The 19,426-nt window shown below is 37.8% G+C and overlaps 1 protein-coding gene and 1 long non-coding RNA gene across 2 annotated transcripts in view; both read right to left on the minus strand.

Moving 5' to 3' along the window:
- Window positions 1-1,207: 1,207 nt before the first annotated feature.
- Window positions 1,208-8,658, minus strand: LOC134751888 (porphobilinogen deaminase). Its single transcript, XM_063687435.1, has 7 exons — window positions 8,354-8,658; window positions 7,777-7,849; window positions 7,184-7,370; window positions 5,701-5,783; window positions 4,973-5,154; window positions 2,969-3,128; window positions 1,208-2,337 (listed from the first exon to the last, which is right to left on the minus strand). Exons 1-7 carry the CDS (start codon window positions 8,402-8,404, stop codon window positions 1,838-1,840), a joined length of 1,236 nt encoding a protein of 411 aa, XP_063543505.1. The 5' UTR covers window positions 8,405-8,658; the 3' UTR covers window positions 1,208-1,837.
- Window positions 8,659-12,048: 3,390 nt separating this feature from the next.
- Window positions 12,049-19,426, minus strand: part of LOC134751916 (uncharacterized) — an 11,860-nt gene continuing 4,482 nt past the window's right edge. The window contains exons 3-4 of the long non-coding RNA XR_010128720.1: window positions 16,180-18,299; window positions 12,049-14,920 (exon numbers count right to left, since the gene is read on the minus strand). This is a non-coding gene — a long non-coding RNA (uncharacterized LOC134751916). The remainder of the gene's footprint in view (window positions 14,921-16,179; window positions 18,300-19,426) is intronic.

Raw genomic sequence — 19,426 nt, forward strand, 5'->3', positions numbered from 1 at the left:
TATTGTAAGTACAAAGTTTCAGAGCAATCTAGCTAGTCGTTTTAAAATGAGAGCGGGACTACGTTTGTATGGGGAACCGAGCTTGCCGCGGGACCCTTAACACCGTTTTATAAGCCTCCTCTACACTATCGGCGATGATCGTTGATATAGTTGGTGAAGCAAATCTTGTCAGTAAATAGGAACAAAAAAAACTATACTCATCCTTTTCTTTTGAGTATAAGAAGTGTAAGTGTAAGACAAATATGTTCCTCTGCTGTTGCTTATGTCCATGGGCGGCGATGACTGCTTCCCATCAGGCGGCTCGTTTGCTTCCTATTACATAAAAATATATATATATATATATATCATCATCATCATCATGATGACTGCTTCCCATCAGGCGGCTCGTCTGCTCGTTTGCATCCTATTACATAAAATATATATATATATATAGTATTATTCTCTGTCTATGTTTGAAATGAGACAGTCCTCTGACAAACTAGTATCGTGGCTCCGTTACTCCGCTAAACTATCGGCGACGATAAACGATGACTGGCGGGCACGATAGTGTAGAGAGCATACTCGGCATTCCCCGCCATGTTTATCATCACCAAGATCGCCTGCGCCCCGTGATGGAGTTGTCGGTTTTTTGGGCATTTACTATATAACTGCAATTAATGTTAAACCTAGAAATAAAGTTATACATTGTAGTAATAAATGTAACAAATCAATAGATAGAAAGTTTTAATGCTGAAAATTGCATATCTCAACCCAGGTATAAACTTGAATCTATTTTGTTTTCTCGTTGACTTGTATGACAATTAAAATTAAATGTGCATTTGGTCTCCCGCGATACAGACCTAACCTAGTGCGGGGACTCCTGGAAACTCCGTTGTCAATCTAGTTGTGCAATATGCACCAACTGTTTGAAACAACTGCTGTATAAAGCTTAGAATAAATTTAAAAGTGGAAAAGCTGCTGTATACTTTTTCTGTGTTACAGTCTGGCAAAAAAGAGTGGAAATTAAAAAGTGGCAACACTGTAGTGTCGTCCCGTTTATCTTAGATTGATTTGAAAGGGACGACGCTAGTGTTCCCACTTTTTAATATCTACTCTTTTTTGCCAGACTGTATTTTTGTGCAATAAAATATTTTTTATCTTTACATACGGATATTATAAAAGCTTGCAAATATTAAAACTGGGTGTAAGGATAAATAAAAGTATGAAACCCATATCAGTCACCATTATATTTAACAAGTAAAATTAAAATTCAACAAAATATGTCATCATAATAAGTACACATAAATCTACAATTATACTAGTATAAACTTATTTGTTCATAATAAAATATCATATACAACACTTTACAACAGTATATATTAATGTACAATTTTTCAATAGTTCCGTTTTCGATAATTTGACAGAAAAAATCTCACACACCCGCTAACATGATTGGATAAGCTAACAAAAAAAATTGAAAGCAATAACTCACGACGCCCTAACGAGTTCAGTATCATGATGCTACAATTGAAATTCGAAGCTATTGTAACTCCGTCTCTGAATCTTGCAATGGAGTAACAGAGATAAAAATACAGAAACTGAATTACGAACATCATACCTATTCATATCATTTATTGCATACGTTTTTCAAAACCGTGTAACAATAAGATACATGTAACCTGTAATAGGTGCGTATATTTTTTCTACACACTATTGATGGTCGGTTATTGTCATAAATCTGGCAGTATAATAGCGACCTTAGTACATGTACATAGGGTTCTATATCACATATAAGTCCTTTGTCTATGGAGTAAAATAATATGCTAAACAAAAATGACGATTAAAAAAGCATCAAAAATCAGGACTTTACAACAGTAGAGCTTCTAATTAAATCTTGCGTCACCTTCATAACTTCTAAAGCGCCTTTGGAAATAAGGGATTCAGCCAAATCTTTACCCAAATCATCACATTTCTCTATAACATCTATAGGCATGTTTGAGTTCTCTATTAAACCACAAAAAATCTTAGGCGTTTTTAAAGCCAGTATCTCCTCTAAACTTCTAGTGTCTTCGCAATTTAAATTTCCCGCTCTTTCCGTTATTCTTCTGTTTATTTCTTCAGGATGATTAGGGTCGTCACTGACATTAGTTTTGAGTTTTTTACCGGTTTTTTCGGTTTCGTCCGGGCTGAGTTTGTGCTTGACCGTTTTTCTTATCTGTGGGAAGGTTTGTTCGAGGGAATGCTCTATGGTGGTGGCGCCGTCGAGGCTCCACACTGCGCCGGATATGGTCAGTTTGAATTGTGTGTCGAACGGCTTCAGTCTGGTGGATACGCCGACGGGTGCGCTGCAGCCTCCACCTGGAAACAAATCATCATCAGTACTAGTGATGCCGTGTTGTCTGGCCTTTTCCCAGCTAAGGGAGAGACCTTTGCCTAGGGTTTGTTTGGCAACCTAATCATTATAATTGGCAGTTTTGTGCGCAGAAAACGCGTTTTTTTTTGCGACTGACACCTGACCTTCCAACCTATTCCAAATCCAAAGGACAAACTAGACCTTATTAGGCCCCATTCGCACGAGAGCTTAAAAAGCGTTGCGTGTGTGACGCACCCATAAGTAAGAGCGAAAAAGCGATATGTGTTTCTCGCTCTTACTTATGGGTGCGTCACACACGCAACGCTTTTTAAGCTCTCGTGCGAAAAGGGCCTTAGTTTCCTTCACTGAATAGCAACTATGGCCGCAGCCAAAGATGACATTCGTCTATCTTATCGACACACGCTAATCGAAAAGTAGAAATTTATAGGGATAACAGGTGCGGACGAAAAGTTACGTGATAATTTCCATACCTACATTATTTAGGTTCCACTGGCGTTTATTATTAAAAAAATGACACTTTATTTAAGCATACAAAATTTTTGTTACCTCGATTTTTCGCCCCTAAAGTCGCGCCTTATTGAGGCCCATCATTATTACCGTAATTTCGAAACTTACCGAGCGTCTTGAGAAAGCTTCTCTCTGCCAGAATCCTGCAGTAAGTCTCGGCGTGGTTGAAGGGCGCTAACAATGATAAGATGGCGTCGTTGTCGGCGCGACACTCCACAGCTAAAGCGCCCTGCCCTACCGCGTATTTTATTTCTGCGCACGGAAGAATCTGAAAAAATAAATAAAAAATTCTATATTGATACAAGCTTTACTCATCTAGACAATAGGGGGTATTACTGCAATGTTCTGTCACTAGATTGCAACACTAGCCCGTTTAGTAAACCATAGAGTAACTTATACATACTGTACTTTTACCAGGTTTTTGACAAGTTTTCAGAGATAATAAAATATGACATTGATGCATCAAGGCGGTTTGTTTACAGAGAACCTACCGGGAAACGCGAATCCGAAATTTCACTATCTGCCTCTTTATCGCTCGAATATGCAAGAGTGACAGATGTTAGATAACGAAATTACGATTTTCTTGTTTTGCAATAGACCCTTAGATTGTGGTAGTGGCGCCCCCTGAGCAGAGTTTCGCGTAATATTCCCTATTTAATATTGGTTTATCACACACACACCACCTCCTGTGACCATCATCAGATCAGCTCGATAGCACCGATTTTACATATGTAGGTATTAGGTATGTGAAGTGTCCGCTCCATCGAATAACAGAAGTGTCTAATGTAGCTTGCAAGATTTGTCCTGAATACATACATACGAACATTGCAAATTAAAAAAAACCCATACTACTAATCATAGGTGGTAAAATCAAAATGATGTTAAGATCCTCAATAACTATAAAACGGTTAACTGTTATCACACTGACTCAGTCACGATATTTTCTCATGCCTTCGATTTCATTTATCGGACCTTGTTATCAATATAAGCTTAGTGATAAGAAAAGATCGTAAAACATGATGATGGTGATATTTCTGTGTACCAGTTCATCTAATTTATTTTATTCAATAAATGTATCATAAAATAAGCAAGACTAAATGCATACACATCTGAACATCTGTGCATGTTGTCAAGGGTTTGAAGAGTGTTTAGATATTATTGACCACTAGACGCTTTCTTCATTTTATACCTGCTCGTTTTCCTCATTTTCGTCCAGTTTCCGAAGGCGATGGTCAAACAAATAACTTCATAAAAATTTTCTGCTTTCGTCCAGTTTTGCGAGCATATGTTATTAGTAAGTTAGGGACAATTTCATAAATACCTATCAAATCCTAACCTTAGATACGCGATTACTGCCCGGCGGCCGTCAACAACAAAGCTGAGTATTCGCCGCTTTCGTCCAGTTCAGTTTCGTCAAGTATTACTATAGACAGTTTAATGAATCTCTATTCCATCCGCTGCAGTCAACAATAAGGCTGAGTATTAGCCATTTTCGTCCAGTTTCACGATCGAGTGTTGTTAATAATAACCTTAGATATTAGTTACTCCACACTATACGCTGAAGTCCCGTAGGAGCCGGCAGCAAAGCCAAATATCCCCCACTAGTAAATAGGACTGTTTCTTAACTACAAATCGAATACTAACCTTAGATATTCGGTTACTCCACCCCATCGGTTGTAGCCCAACGACCCGAACATTCGCTACATTCGTCCACTATCCGTAGGCGTAAGTTACAAGTAAAGTAATAAGCAGTTGTTATACCTTAGATATTCGGTTACTCCACCCCATCGGTTGTAGCCCAACGACCCGAACATTCGCTACATTCGTCCACTATCCGTAGGCGTAAGTTACAAGTAAAGTAATAAGCAGTTGTTATACCTTAGATATTCGGTTACTCCACCCCATCGGTTGTAGCCCAACGACCCGAACATTCGCTACATTCGTCCACTATCCGTAGGCGTAAGTTACAAGTAAAGTAATAAGCAGTTGTTATACCTTAGATATTCGGTTACTCCACCCCATCGGTTGTAGCCCAACGACCCGAACATTCGCTACATTCGTCCACTATCCGTAGGCGTAAGTTACAAGTAAAGTAATAAGCAGTTGTTATACCTTAGATATCCGGTTACTCCACCCCATTCGTTGCAGCCCAGCGGCCGCCAGCAACAGCGCCGAGTATTCACCATTTTCGTCCAGTTTTCTTAGACGAGTGTTAAGATTGCCGCGGACGTCGCGGACGCACAATTGTGGGTGTTTGCCGCGGAGCTGGGCTGTGCGACGGAGAGATGACGTGCCTGGAGAGAGATAAGTACATGGTCACTACTTACTAGGGTTTTTACCAACCCTTTGACCGCCAAAGACGTCAACTGACTACTGACGCGCACGGTTACAGAGTAATATAGACCTTCATGTATTCCAATAAGGTTTACGGTGGCGCGTTATTTTAAAAGACGTTGGTGTTCAGAAGGTTAAGGTTTTGGGCGCAAACTTTACATACCATGCTAGAAAAAAAAGTAATGTTTGTAGATTATAACGAAATTTTGCACTTTTGTATAAGTAATAATAGATGAAAATGCCTTGTTCTGATAAAAAATAAAACAGTATTATTAAATTTTTGTAGTAAAGTTTGCAACTCGTATTAGTATCGTACCTATATTATTTTGTAATTTGTTACATTGTGTTGAGTTTTTGACTTAGCTGTAGTTACTTTGCGGGCTTAACAACGAAATACAGAATATAGCAGTAACGGAAATACAAACTTGAACCATAAATACATTGATAAAAAATGTTGGTACTTTTGTTAGGTTTGAGTTAAAATTGTAAATATTATAATAACTTACCAATGACGGAGCCTTCTGGCAGGGTCTCCAATGTGTGCTCTTTCAGGTCTTCCCTGAGAACTAAGGCATCTCTAGGATCTTCCCTATAACAACATTCAAAAATAAATATGAATGGAATAATACACCATAATAGGTCAAAATTATCCTAACAGGTCATTTTCTAACCATAAAACTCCCGTGAGACTCAAACATATTAAATTATTTTAAAACGGATCACTCACGTATTACGATCCAATTTACGAGGATTCTCTTCACGGAGCAACGACAAATCTTCGGCCGCTCACGACAGGCGGCGTCGGCGGTGCCGGCGACTTCACCGTTGCGAGGACGGCTCTACCCTCCGTATTGCGTTTGTCAAATGAACCACTACCACGACCGGTGAAGACGTGTCGTTGCTCCGTGAAGAGGATCCTCGTAAATTGGATCTAAATATGTCGAGCTATTCGACTTAATACTACGTGACTTACGTGAGTGACCCGTTTTAAAATAATTTAACACATTTTTCTAACCAGTGAAATTCACTATTCTTGAATGAAACGTCAAAACGATTTGTTACTAAGAAGTTAGTTGATATACATTTTAGAAACGACCTATGTGTCATAATGACCTTTATAGTTTTAGATGTTTTGAAAGTGGAAAACATGTTTGACCTTGTTTTTTTCAGTGTATTTCCGTGAAATTGATTTTTGACGGGAGTTGGAAGGGGCAGACCTCGGCGGACTTTCTCTGATCAGATCGGGGAAATCCTGAAGAAAGGCCAGGTCAAGAGCACCCTAAGCCGGCGAGCGTGTATGAGGAATGTTATGAAAGTGAAGGAAGCGAAAGAGGTATGTCAGGATCGTAGCAAGTGGAAATCCGTGGTCTCTGCCTACCCCTCCGGGAAATAGGCGTGATTATATGTATGTATAAAAGTGGTGTGAAAGGAAATTAGCCTACCTACTCGTATTATCTCAGCGGCCAGAGGCCCTACTGTAAAAACGAAAATCGAAATGTATTTATCTTATTTGCCTCTCTATAGCTCGAATATGCCAGAGCGATAGAGGCAGATAAAGAAATTTGGTTTTCGCGGTATGGCCTCAGGTTGGCGCGGTTATTCCTCGTTTTCGTCCAGTTATCATCGCACGAAATTACCGAAGCTTAGGACAATTTATGTACAAGAAATTGCAATGAATGTAGAGAATATAAGATATTTTTAACTATGTAAAATTTTAAAATAATACCCTATTACTAAGACTCCGCTGTGTCTGTCTGTCTGTCACCAGGCTGTATCTCATGAACCGTGATAGCTAGACAGTTGAAATTTTCACAGATGATGTATTTCTGTTGCTGCTATAACAACAAATACTAAAAAGTACGAACCCTTGGTGCGCGAGTCCGACTCGCACTTGGCCGGTTTTAAGTTTTGTTTAATTATTTTTTATAATTAGTGAGTTTTGGTTGTCACCTGATGGTATTATCTTTATAAATTTCACAAACAAGTTACCTTTCAAACACTGCTCCAATAGCCAACCCTTCCGGCAGAGACGTGGGCAGATCCTTTAACGAATGCACCACAAAGTCCACCATGTCGTTCCTCAGGGCATCTTCCAGGTCTTTGGTAAAGAGAGACTTCTCGCCGATCTTCGGCAGGGACACGTCTAAAATACGGTCTCCTAGGGTTGTCATGGTTACTATAAATAAAGGAGAAAGTCAAAATATCTGTTCCCAAAAAATATTAGCAGACTGACTCGATGTTTTGCTTTGCTTGAAAAATTTCAGTTTTAAACTCTATAATGGTCATGATAAAAAAAATACATGATTTAGTAATATGGAACATCAATAGATATTTATATTAAAATGATTTCTATGGAGGTCAAGTGTTCAGGTCTAAACTAAGTCCCATGAAGTATCAAAAAGTTTTTTTATAGAATAAATCTTTAACAACTTACCAATTAACACTCACCAAGTTAATCAATTCAATATTTCTAAATACATACAAAATACTTTAAAATTAAGTATGAACTAAAAAAAACAAAACTTGTAATTCTTATAATAAACAGTTTAATTTCTTTTTAATATAATAAAATACCATCTTACCAATAGTAAACTCTTTCTCTGGTTGTAATTTCTTCAAGCAGTCTATTACAAAGTTGGTTTGTATAAGTGCCAGCTAAAACAAAAATAAGAAAATGTTAAGGGGCCCACTGACTATCAGTCCGCCGGACGATTTGGGCCTGTCAGTTGTTTGGAACTGTCAAATCTTTGTTCTAACTGACAGGCCGATATCGTCCGGCGGACTGATAGTCAGTGGGCCCCTTTAGCATGTGGTATGCACTTACTTAAATTTTATTTTTGTATGGCTATCTGCTTACATATATAATATATATACAGTAAGTATACATTTTTGCAAAATAAAAAAATCGGTTAGCGTGAGAACATAACACAGTATGTTAATCAATAGTTTGGTGTAGGTATGTACATGTTTGGGTGAACACCAGTTTACCTTGATATAAATAACTTTGTCTATTAATTCTTGGACCATATATCAAGAAGGACAATCTTCGTAATATCCATCTGCAGGTATAAACGTTTGCTTTCCTAGTAGATACTGAAAATCCTTATCATAAAAAATATATCAGCAATTAATTTCAAGTCATAGTTATATGAAACTTACCTCGCTTTTCCTTGAACCGACACGTATAACGGTTTTTGCTTCGTTTTCCATATTCAATAGTTTCCGACACAGATTATTGTATGTAATGTAACTTACATAAAATTATAACAGGATGTTTCTAGCTTTAAGGTTATGTCATGGATTACACCCAATTATTATTGTATAAACAAATTGGGTGACTGGAGTATCTAAGTGACTTGTCACTAACACTGTAGTGGACAAGTTAAATAGGCACATAATTTAAAAATCAAAGTTCAATCAAAACATCGCTTTCGCAAGGTGATTGTGCAACTGTCATGTCATCCTGATTTGCCATTAACTGTCAATGTCAAAAATTATAGTGATGTACCCTTACGACTTATTTTTACCGGTAAAATAAAAGGATTCCTACTACTTCTTTTTAAGTAAAAATACCTGTTACTTCTTAAGTAGTGCTCAAAATGGGCTCGAGTATTTAGCAAAAAGATAGGGTACGTGAGCCACCTAAGGGCGCACCAGAGAGCGGATCAGCTACACGCTAATAACGCAAATTAAAAATTGCCTACTCCAGAGCACAGCGTCGCTGTGGCCGAAATCGGTCAGGAGAGCATCATCATCATCAGTAGTAATACTTTAAGCCGCTTCTACACGGCTGCCAATAAAATTTCCTGGCAAAATACCTCACCGGTTTCCAACCATAACCGAGTAGATTAGCTTTATTAAAGCTTTGCCCAAGAGGAATCAAAATAGTAATAGGGTCCCGTTTTTATCCTTTGGGTAAGGAACCCTAATAAAGTATGAGGAGTCTATCTAAGTCTACGAGCGCTTTTTATATGTACCAATTTACGAAAGGAAGACAACCAGGGTCTCGGCTCAGCCTACCAAAAAGCGACCTCCAAATTTGCATTGTGATTCACTTTTCGATTAGATATCCTATCAGGGAAGAGAGGTGTTAATAAAATACAAATTTATTCTTATTTAACAAAATCATTATACTTCTACCAGAAATTACAAAAGCTTGAAAACATACACGAAATTATACTTAATGTATAAGTTGAATATTAACTACGGCCCAAGTCAATATTTCTAGACGCGAATATTTAAGTAATAAAAAAACAATCACAGACATCTTACAAACGAACAGCAATATAAAAATTATAAAGGTCCACTAATATCTGAATGTCAATTTTATGCAAGTTTGTTCAAAACAATTGATATTTATTTTAGAGTTCGCTCTGCTAAGTTGTATTATGTAAATAGTCGGCTATAGTTGTTTATTTTTTTTCGTTTTACGAGGTTTTTCTGTTCGGTTCTTCAGGTTGTGGAGGCGGCGGAATATATATTATATCATCATAGAATTCCTTTATCTGACTGTATGATGTGTTTCTTGCTGGGGAACTATTTCAGTGCTGCGTCTCATGAATGGTTCGCCGGGCGAGCTTTGGGAAAGTCTCATTAGCCGGGTCCACACAGAGCGAGCATACGCGCGAGGCAATTTCCTCGCGCACAAAACGGCCGGTGTAGACGTGCTTCGGCTGAGGCGGCGCGCGCGAGATACGTCTAAAAATTTCGATACAACACGCGCGCCTCGGCCGAGGCACGTCTACACTGGCCGTAGAAAATTGCCTCGCGCGTATGCTCGCTGTGTGGACCCGGCTATTAGCCATTGTTCTGATTCACTATCCTCTATTTGAATGGGTTAATTATCGTCAAATGATACTCTTGCTTTACATCAAACACTTCATTTTCAGTATTCATTACTTCTTCTTTGACTGAATATTTTTGGTTGTTCCTCTATAATTGGATCAATTTTAATATTCTTAATGTCACATTTTGGTTGTTCCATCAAAATTGGATTGTTTTTAATATTTTTAGTTTCATTTTTTGGTTGTTCCTCTAAGATGGGATCCATTTTAACTTTCTTAGTGTCTTGTAAGCTCTTTTTAGATTCTTTGGTTGTTATTGTTATTTCAATATCACTATTTGATGGAAGGTTGATGATATTTGTGCTTTGTTTAAGAAGGTCCTCTTCTTTTTTTGTTATTTGATTGTTTAAACTAGAATCAATTAGATCATCATCTTTTCAATTTTTGTACTGCGAGCATTAATGTTATCAAGTGAGTTTATTTTCAAGGACTTAAGACTCTGATTTGACTTTATTAGATAAAAGTTCTTTTGCATCCGCTGCCTGTGCATCCATGGAAGAAACTTTCGATTCTATGTTATCATCACTGTCACTAAGATATTGTATTCTGTTAGATTTGTAGATTCTCTGTTGAATGCAGTTTCATTGTAGTTTTCGTTGACTAATTTATAGACATGTTTGGATGGATGGAAGCGAGATGACCACTGGGGCCCTATTCGAGATGCACAACTGTCAGTTTCGGCTTCAACATCAGTTCAACAGTGGAATGAATCATTTGTTCATCAACTGTGGAAAGTATCATTTGGTACAACCAAAACTCATTCTTTGAAAAAATTATGCAACAAAAATCAACTTTGTTTTCTTACTACTATACGGTTTAAAATGGCTCTGAACTCGGCGTGGTTCGGTTTGGTTTCGTTGTCACCTAACTGTGGATTGCTAATGTCAAATTTTGACATGTAATGATTTGTTCACTAGACTTTTTTGTCTATAGGCTTGGGCACCATCTTGGAGTTTTTGACGTGCAAAAGGGGAATTTGTAACATAGAGTAAAGATTTTTTTTTTCAGTACATAACTTTACAGAAATTAATGACATCTTGTAAGCGATAGATGAACTAATGCGCTGTGGACGACGCGGCGGCGAGTAGTGGAACTATACGTGACAATCTCCATCAATCAAAAAGGGACTACACTGCTGATGGTCGATAAAGGCTATTGTTAAATGAATTTTAACAGTACGAACACCTTATTGACAAGTGTTCTTTTTGTTGAACCCAGACCTACACGTCAAATAATGCTCGCTCCACACATTCTCCTATGAACGCTCAAAAATTGTAAAAAAAAATGAAACAAATTACTCGTCACCTCTCTCTCAAGCTGCCTATTTCTAAACCACGTTCATAAATCAAGTTGTCCCAACACATTTCGTAAACCATATTCAGAAAAGTCCGTTGTTTATTACTAGGTTCGTTAGGTAGCTTACAAATGCCCGCGAAGCGGGGCTCCGTCTAGTTAAATTGCGAGGGAAAAGTTTTTTTTTTGTCCATAAATGTGCACGAAAAAGACCTTTACGTATATCTGATGGCGACTGTACAATTCTACAAAAACAGGCAAGACTAGAATAGTTGTGTATTTAGGACAATCTTAACCTTTGGTATGCTTAGAAGCAAATCTGATTCCATATATATTCAACATGAAGTTGTCTAGATTGCTATTTAAATAGCAATTTTTTGACGGGAGCATACGAAAGATTAAGCACGCAGTAAAAAAAAGATCAATAGCAATGTTAACCTTTTGAACGCTTTGTCATAAACAAAAACGTCACTGTCACGCCAAGATAACCGGCGCAAGCGAGCGAATGTAAACTTTACTTGAAAGTATCAAGGTTACTTTGACAGCGTCAGCCATAACCGCTATAGTGGTCCTTGGCGCTGTGGGCACGACTAGTAACGACCACTTTAGGGGTTCTTGGCATTCATAGGGTTAAAATAAAATCAAAACTTTTTACGTATATTATTTACTGTCATTATGAAGTAAGTACTTAAATACCTACCTATTGCGGTGCGTGCACACCAACACGCAATTTAGGACAATTTATTTATTTATTTAAAAATTTAAATCAGGCAACAATTACAAGTCACATATTACAAATACCTTACAGACTAACATATATATATATGCATTTTATAAACTTAAAAACTAAACACTATTTAGGCGACAAAACGGCGTGTATGCCAATCACTATGTCAAGTGTCAAGGAAAATTGATAATTGAACAATAGCATACTATTTGACTATGTACCGAGAATAATTTATTATTTAAACCGAAAACAGTAACAAATTACTTTTACATTACGTTTATTATGAACTTAATTTACTAATAAATGATGTGTATAGTTGTGTGCAATCACTACATATAATTAATTTCACAATTTTAAGCTAAACGTTTAAGAATCCGTTATCGATTTTAGTCGCAAAACCGTAAAATTGATAGATTAAGTCGGTAAAATTATACAACGTTTGATACGTAATAGAAATAACAAGTTTCTATTAGCACGTCTTCTCATCTTGCCGTTTTACAGATCAATTTTTTGAAAACAGGTTCACAAAATTAGTAATGTTTTTTTTTTCTGTTGGACGTTTAGGTAAACGCGCGTAAAGCACTGATTTTGTCGCTCTTATTTGTAAATTTCGTAAAGTTTGGACTGCTAAAAATGGTAATTTTGTATTACACATATCCTGTACAGACTACATTTTTATTATTATGACTTTGAAGTAGTGTAAATGAAAGTTAGATGAAATCAATTTTCTCCAGAAATTACTTCAAAACAAGTGACAATTTCTCTGAAAATAGACATAATTTCAACGTAATTTTGATACTTCAATAATCTACAAAATTTGCTGAAACTATTCTTATACATCATTTTGTATAATTTACCATTTTATTTTTATGAATTTTTAAAAACTGCCCCTTCTCTTCATATATTACCAGTGACGCACGCTCGCGACCTCATTATTAAAACGCATGATGAGAATACGTGCTAACAGAAACCAATACTTGTTATTTAGATAATTACGTAACAAAAGGTGTACAATTTCAAAGACTAAAATCTATCAATTTTACATTTTTGATCTAAAATCGTTACCGGGCTCTGTCAATGGACTGGCATGAGTACATTTTTAGGGTTCCGTACCTCAAAAGGAAAAAACGGAACGCTTACTTATAGGATCACTTGTGCGCCTGTCTCTGTCTGTCCGTCTGTCACAGCTTATTATCATATCGTCGGGCCTACGGCCTTCGGCCTTCGGCCCGCCGTTTCGCTTGTCTGAGGCATTTTTACTATTGGGTCGTGTTTAAGCTCCAACTTCCCCCTCTCGTGTGACGCTTCGGGCCTTCGGCCCTACGCGAAGCTCGGCCTTCGGCCTTCGACAGTATCAACCAATATGAAAGCACGTTATGCTCTATGGCAAATCGCAACGCCAGAGAACATGACGTATGAAAGCCACTAGGGATCTATTTACTCACTAGGAGGATATAACCAAACGGAGACGCCACGTCTGTAATTTTCTGTACAGAGATCGATATAATTATGTTTTGTAGAAGATTTGGAGCTGAAACCTGACTACGGTAAACGATAGTAGTTCGCCCCGAACTGAGAACTCACTTTTCGAAAAACCTATAGAGAAGATTTATATGTTCATATTATTTATATTTATCTACATCTACTTAAGTACCTATTACATTTTCGACGCAATTGAACACAATATGTACAAATTCATAACACGTGCCGTTTCTTACAATTTTAACTACTAATTAATATGTAATATGTTAAAGGGCCACTTAAATCCCCAATTCTTATATCAATTTTCATTATGATCCGCGGGCTTAGCACGGTAGCATTTTTATCGCCTGTCACCATGCCTGTCACGTTCTAACAAGTATGTAAGTGCAAAAGTGGCAGGCATAGTGACAGGTGATAAAAATGCAACCATGCTGACACCGCAGGGCAAAAATTAAGGAATTCAAGATGGTGGCCATTATTTACAATTTTGACTTCGGATTACTATGACAAAGCCTTTCGAATCCTCAGATACATAGTTGGACCAAGATAAGTCTGCAACAATTTAAATAGCAAACGTAGTGCAAGTGTTATTTAAACGTCATAATTACATAGGAGTTTAATGTTTAAAATAACGCACTGCGTGTGCTACCAAAATCATTGCAAACTTTTTTTGGTCTAACTCTATACATTTTTTAACATGCTCATACCAAGAATAAAAAAATTCAAGATAGTGACCATGCTTTACAATTTTAGCTAAGAATTCGTATAAGTATGTATTATCATTACAATATTAAGCGGCTTCTCAGATAACAAAACTTTCTGAAGAATGAGAACAAATTAAATTATTTATAGAAAATATTTTAATTCGTGACAATTCATAATGTCACATGTTGTGGAGTATACGAGTTACTGACACACTTTTACTGCTGACTGTACGAGACCTTTCTAATGAACCCAAACTCAATGTGTTTGTGTTTTTCCATAGAAGAGTTAAGTTTGCTACTTATTCTGACTGGTTCATCAGATCAGCTCCATGTTAGCATATTATTGCATTGTCTTGGGAATTACGGATGTACTCCAAATTTCAACTGAATCAGACATCGGCAAGTGGTTCAAATTTAAGTTTCAAGATTTGAAGCACACACAAATACAAAGATAGTTTGGATATACGGCGTCAAGCTAAATAAAAGTGTGTAATAAAAATGTGTGAATTCTAAGAAATAATCATAATGGCCTGGGTAAACTCTGGAGGTTGATAGTTGATGTTGATGTCGTTGTCTCCGGATGACGACCAAAAGCATCTGGTTGGGTAATACGGGCGGACGGGCATGACGGAAGAGTCATCCTGTTCTGTATTCATCGTCATTCGTCATTACGTCCCTGTAAAAATAGTTATTTGTTATACAAAGGGGCAAAGTTCTTGTTTAACTGCTTGTGCTAATATTGATACCCGAGCCAGCGAAAGACATCGAAATGAAACCACGAGCGTAGCGAGTTCGATAAGTTTGATAAGTGGAATCTTGAGCGTTGCTTCAAGTCAAAGGCTTCGTGCCGTAACAAATTTTACCACCAAGTGAAACACAAGATTTTTCACCACACCAACGCAAGGAAAATACTAACTGAAAAATATCAAACAAAATCAAACCAAAATCATATCCAAATGAACGTTATACTAAACTTGTCATTCAAAATCATCATTTAAAAGTAAATTCTACCGGCTAACATAAGGAAACAACTCAAAATTTGCATCAGATTACTTTGCCTCACCAGTGGATAAAATGCAATTCATGAATTAAATAATCATTTATTTTGCCTCCCATAGAAGTGTTAGTAACAAAAACTTAAATACTAATGTTGTTTAACAGTTAATTACTTAATATGCCACTTTCTCATCAGTCTGCCTATTAGCCAAGGTGACCATTGTTTGTGCTACGACAACGAAATGCTTTGTGTCCCTCTATCACTCTTCCATATGACTGCGGTAGAGAGACAGCGTTTCGTTGTCGTAGCGAAAATGATTGTCTTGGCTAGGCACCCAGAGCAATGTTATATTCAATGCACAGTGCACACAGTGAAAACTGTTTTTTCTACATGTAACGCTTCTTAAAAGCTTAGAGCGCTGGTGGCCTAGAGCGGTAAGAGCTTGTGACTTTCAATCCGGTCGCGGGTTCAAACCCCGGCTCGTAACTGAGTTTTTCGGAATATATATACCAGTCACTTTTCGGTGAAGGAAAACATCGTGAGGAAACCGGACTAATCCTAATAAGGCCTAATACTTTATTTACCCTCTGGGTCAGATGGCAGTCGCTTTCGTAAAAACTAGTTCCTATGTCAATTCTTGGAATTAGTTGCCAAGCGGACCCCAGGATCCCATGAGCCGTGGCAAAAGCCGGAACAACGCCAGGAAGATGATGAACGTTTCTTTAAAAAAATATGTTCCCTGTAGCCCTACTCAAAATTTAAGAGTACTTAAGTATCAAGATTATAGTACAGATGTACACATACCAACACTAACACATATTAAATGAATCTATTTTTTTTAAGTAAAGAATTATGTACAATATTGTCAAGGAGGGTAATGTAGCAACTGTATGTATGTATGTAAAAATTATACAACACAACATTAAAATGATACTCACTTCTTCCCGATTTGACGAGCAAACACGGCTTGCCATTACATCGAGCAATCTTATAAGAGCATCATGCTGCCTTGACATGTGATGTAGCAGGCTGTTGGTCGTGGTTTGATACTGTTTGAACTGCTCATCACGTGAGGTTATGAGCCTCACAACCTGCTCATGAAGCCGTGTTGTGGGCTTCATGGGACGTGATGAGCAGTTCCATGTTCCGCGCGACGCGGAGCATAGCCTGCCCCAATGTAGCGTCGTTGGCCGCATGGCGACGCTCTAGGTCCTGGATTGACGCTTCTGCCGTTTCCAGGGCACTAAGGGCAGGGTATGCTGTAATAAAAATAATTAGGTACATAACTCGTACAACTACTAAGGTAGTGGCACTGTGGCACCAATACACAAATGACCAAGCGATGGCCCCAACTTTTTTTTACATGATTCAGCCCATAATCCAACCTAATTAACTACCCTAACCTAATTAACCTACTCCCAATCCTTTAATTACTAAACAACATTTTAGTAATGAATATGCTTGTGCCGCACATTGGTGGCATCCCGCCTTAAAGTTGCTATGTGTGATTGAAAACTAATCTATATTAAAAATCCGGCCAAGTGCGAGTCGGACTCGCGCACGAAGGGTTCCGTACTTAAATATTTATTTTATTTAGTTTTTAGTATTAAATTTGTTGTTGTAGCGGCAACAGAGATACATCATCTGTGAAAATTTCAACTGTCTAGATATCACAGTTCATGAGATATAGCCTGGTGACAGACGGACAGACAGACAGATAGACAGTCCACTGTTTAAGTTATAGGGTCCCGTTTTTTACCCTTTGGGTACAGAACCCTAAAAACATAAAAACACGCAATCGTCGACATTCCGAGCTTTTTAAAGTATGTTCTCAAGCTCTGCATACATTTGAGAGTCTGACCGGAAAGAAAAGAGTCATAGAATAGATATATCAATTCCCGTATATAGAGCGCTGCATGCTGATGGGACTGTAGTATAAATAGATACATAATATTAAAGGACAATTTAACACAGATTGAACTAGTTTCACAATAAGTTCAATAATAAGGCTACTAGACGACGATGTATGTATATGAATACTTTTATACATAGAAAACATCCAGAACTCAGGAATAATTCAACTGGGGAACAAATTAAATTATTTTTATGAAATTATTTATTTTTATGGTTTTTTAGATAGTCGCACTACTGTATATAAATTTTAAACTAAAATAGATATCAGACACTAAATAAAAAGTGACCAAGTCCACCGGTAGCCGAGGCGGGAATCGAACCCACGTCTTCAGCTTTTATTATATTATTAACACACACATAAATGTCCTAACGGATTCGAACCCGGGACCTCCTGCTTCGTAAGCAACCAATGACTCGATGTCACTACCATCTAGGCTAAATTAAATTCGAGTAAGTATATTCCACGGTATATTCAAACCTAACAATGAAAAAGTTTCAGCAGGTTCTAATTTGATACTTTCCAAATGCATAATCATAATCAATATTTATACGGTAGATAAGATAAGACAGTGTAATGCTATTAACAACTTCCACTAGACTTATATTGACCGGGATATAGACCGTTAGTACCTTTTGTATTTCGGTCAATATAAGTCTAGTGAAACTAACCGTGAATCATTCAAAACTCTTATTAACGAGTTATTTGATATATTAATACATAATATATACACAAAACGCCCGTGCCCCTAGTGCCGGCATTTGGCGAGGTCGCCCATGGGTCCTACTCCCAACTGGGTGCGGCACCTGGGCGGGAGGACTGGGGGGTCTCTTTCGCCAGGCCTGCGCCCGTGCCCCTAGTGCCGTCTTTTGGCGAGGGCACGCATGGGTCCCACCTGGGTGCGGCACCTGGGCGGGAGGACTGGGGGGACTCCGTCGCCAGGCCTGCACCAGTGCCCCTAGTGCCGGCATTTGGCGAGGCCACCGATAAGTTCCGCCTGGGTGCGGCACCTGGGCCGGTCGATTCTGAGAGGGGCTCCTGGGTTGCCCACGGTGGTCTGGGTCTTGCCGATAAATCTGGAGGTGGCGCACCCGGATCCTCCACGTTTTCTCTTTGGGCCCTTGGCCTGGGTGCTTCGTCGTCTCCCTGTGATAATAAAAGCTTAGTAAAGTAGTAAATGAACACTAAGTACCTAAAAAAATTTTAATTGTAAGAAATTAACTTCACAGCAGTTTAAAATTTCATCAATTTCAACTATATTATATCACTAGCTTTTGCCCGCGACTTCGTCTGCGTGGAGTTAGTAATTTATGTAGCTTATTTTTTATCCAATCTGCTTTATTTCGATTTCCCATACAAACTTCCACCCCCCTTTTCACCCCCTTAAAGGATGACCCCCGGGTCTCAAACTATCTCTATTTTAAATTTCAACAAAATCGGTTCAGCGGTTTAAGCGTGAAGTGGTTATGGTAACAGACTAAACAGACAGACAGAAAGATAGATAGATAGATAGATAGAGAGATTTATTATTCCAAAATTATACATACAATTTATACAGTTTCCTGCAAAACTGTTGTTCACAGTTTGCCTGCAGGTAAGATAGTTAACTAAATTATTCTACTTGCTATGCCACTTAACAGACACACTTTCGCGTTTATAATATTAGTATGGATTTGACTTTAAATTCTGGATCACTGATCCGCGAATTGGCGATAGGTAAGTTAAAACCATCCTAATTATTAATATTTTTGGGGTGCTTCCTGATTTCAATTGCATCCCGCACAACTCAAAATAAATAATAATAAATATACAGCGATAGACTTGAAGAATCTTTAAAATACCTTAAATTGACTACAAAAACATTTTAAAATGCCATTTAAGTATTTATCCATAACAATTACAATTTGGCTTCAAGACTTTTGAAAATGTTTTGTCTTAGAGGAGTTCCATTCAGGTCTTCATGACCAGTGCCAAATAGCACTAGTTAAATGCAAATGCTTGGTTTTTATATAAAATGTAAAACATCGCTGTTATAAGTATGCTTATAAGGGTTCAGGCCGCGTAGTCAACATGCCCATCGCTTACGCTTCGTAGCGAACGAAACGCAACTGTCACACACTGTCACCTTGGCTAGGCCGGCAGGAGTTCCTTGGTTTCCGCATGGATTTCATCATCAGAACCGGATTTTGACAAAAATGAGAGTAATCTTTATGTATTTACATCTGCATTTTACATATGAAGGGTTCCGTACCATTACGCAAAAAACGGCAAAT

This window comes from Cydia strobilella, chromosome 23 (genome assembly GCF_947568885.1).
Source record: "Cydia strobilella chromosome 23, ilCydStro3.1, whole genome shotgun sequence".
Classification (NCBI taxonomy): domain Eukaryota; kingdom Metazoa; phylum Arthropoda; class Insecta; order Lepidoptera; family Tortricidae; genus Cydia; species Cydia strobilella.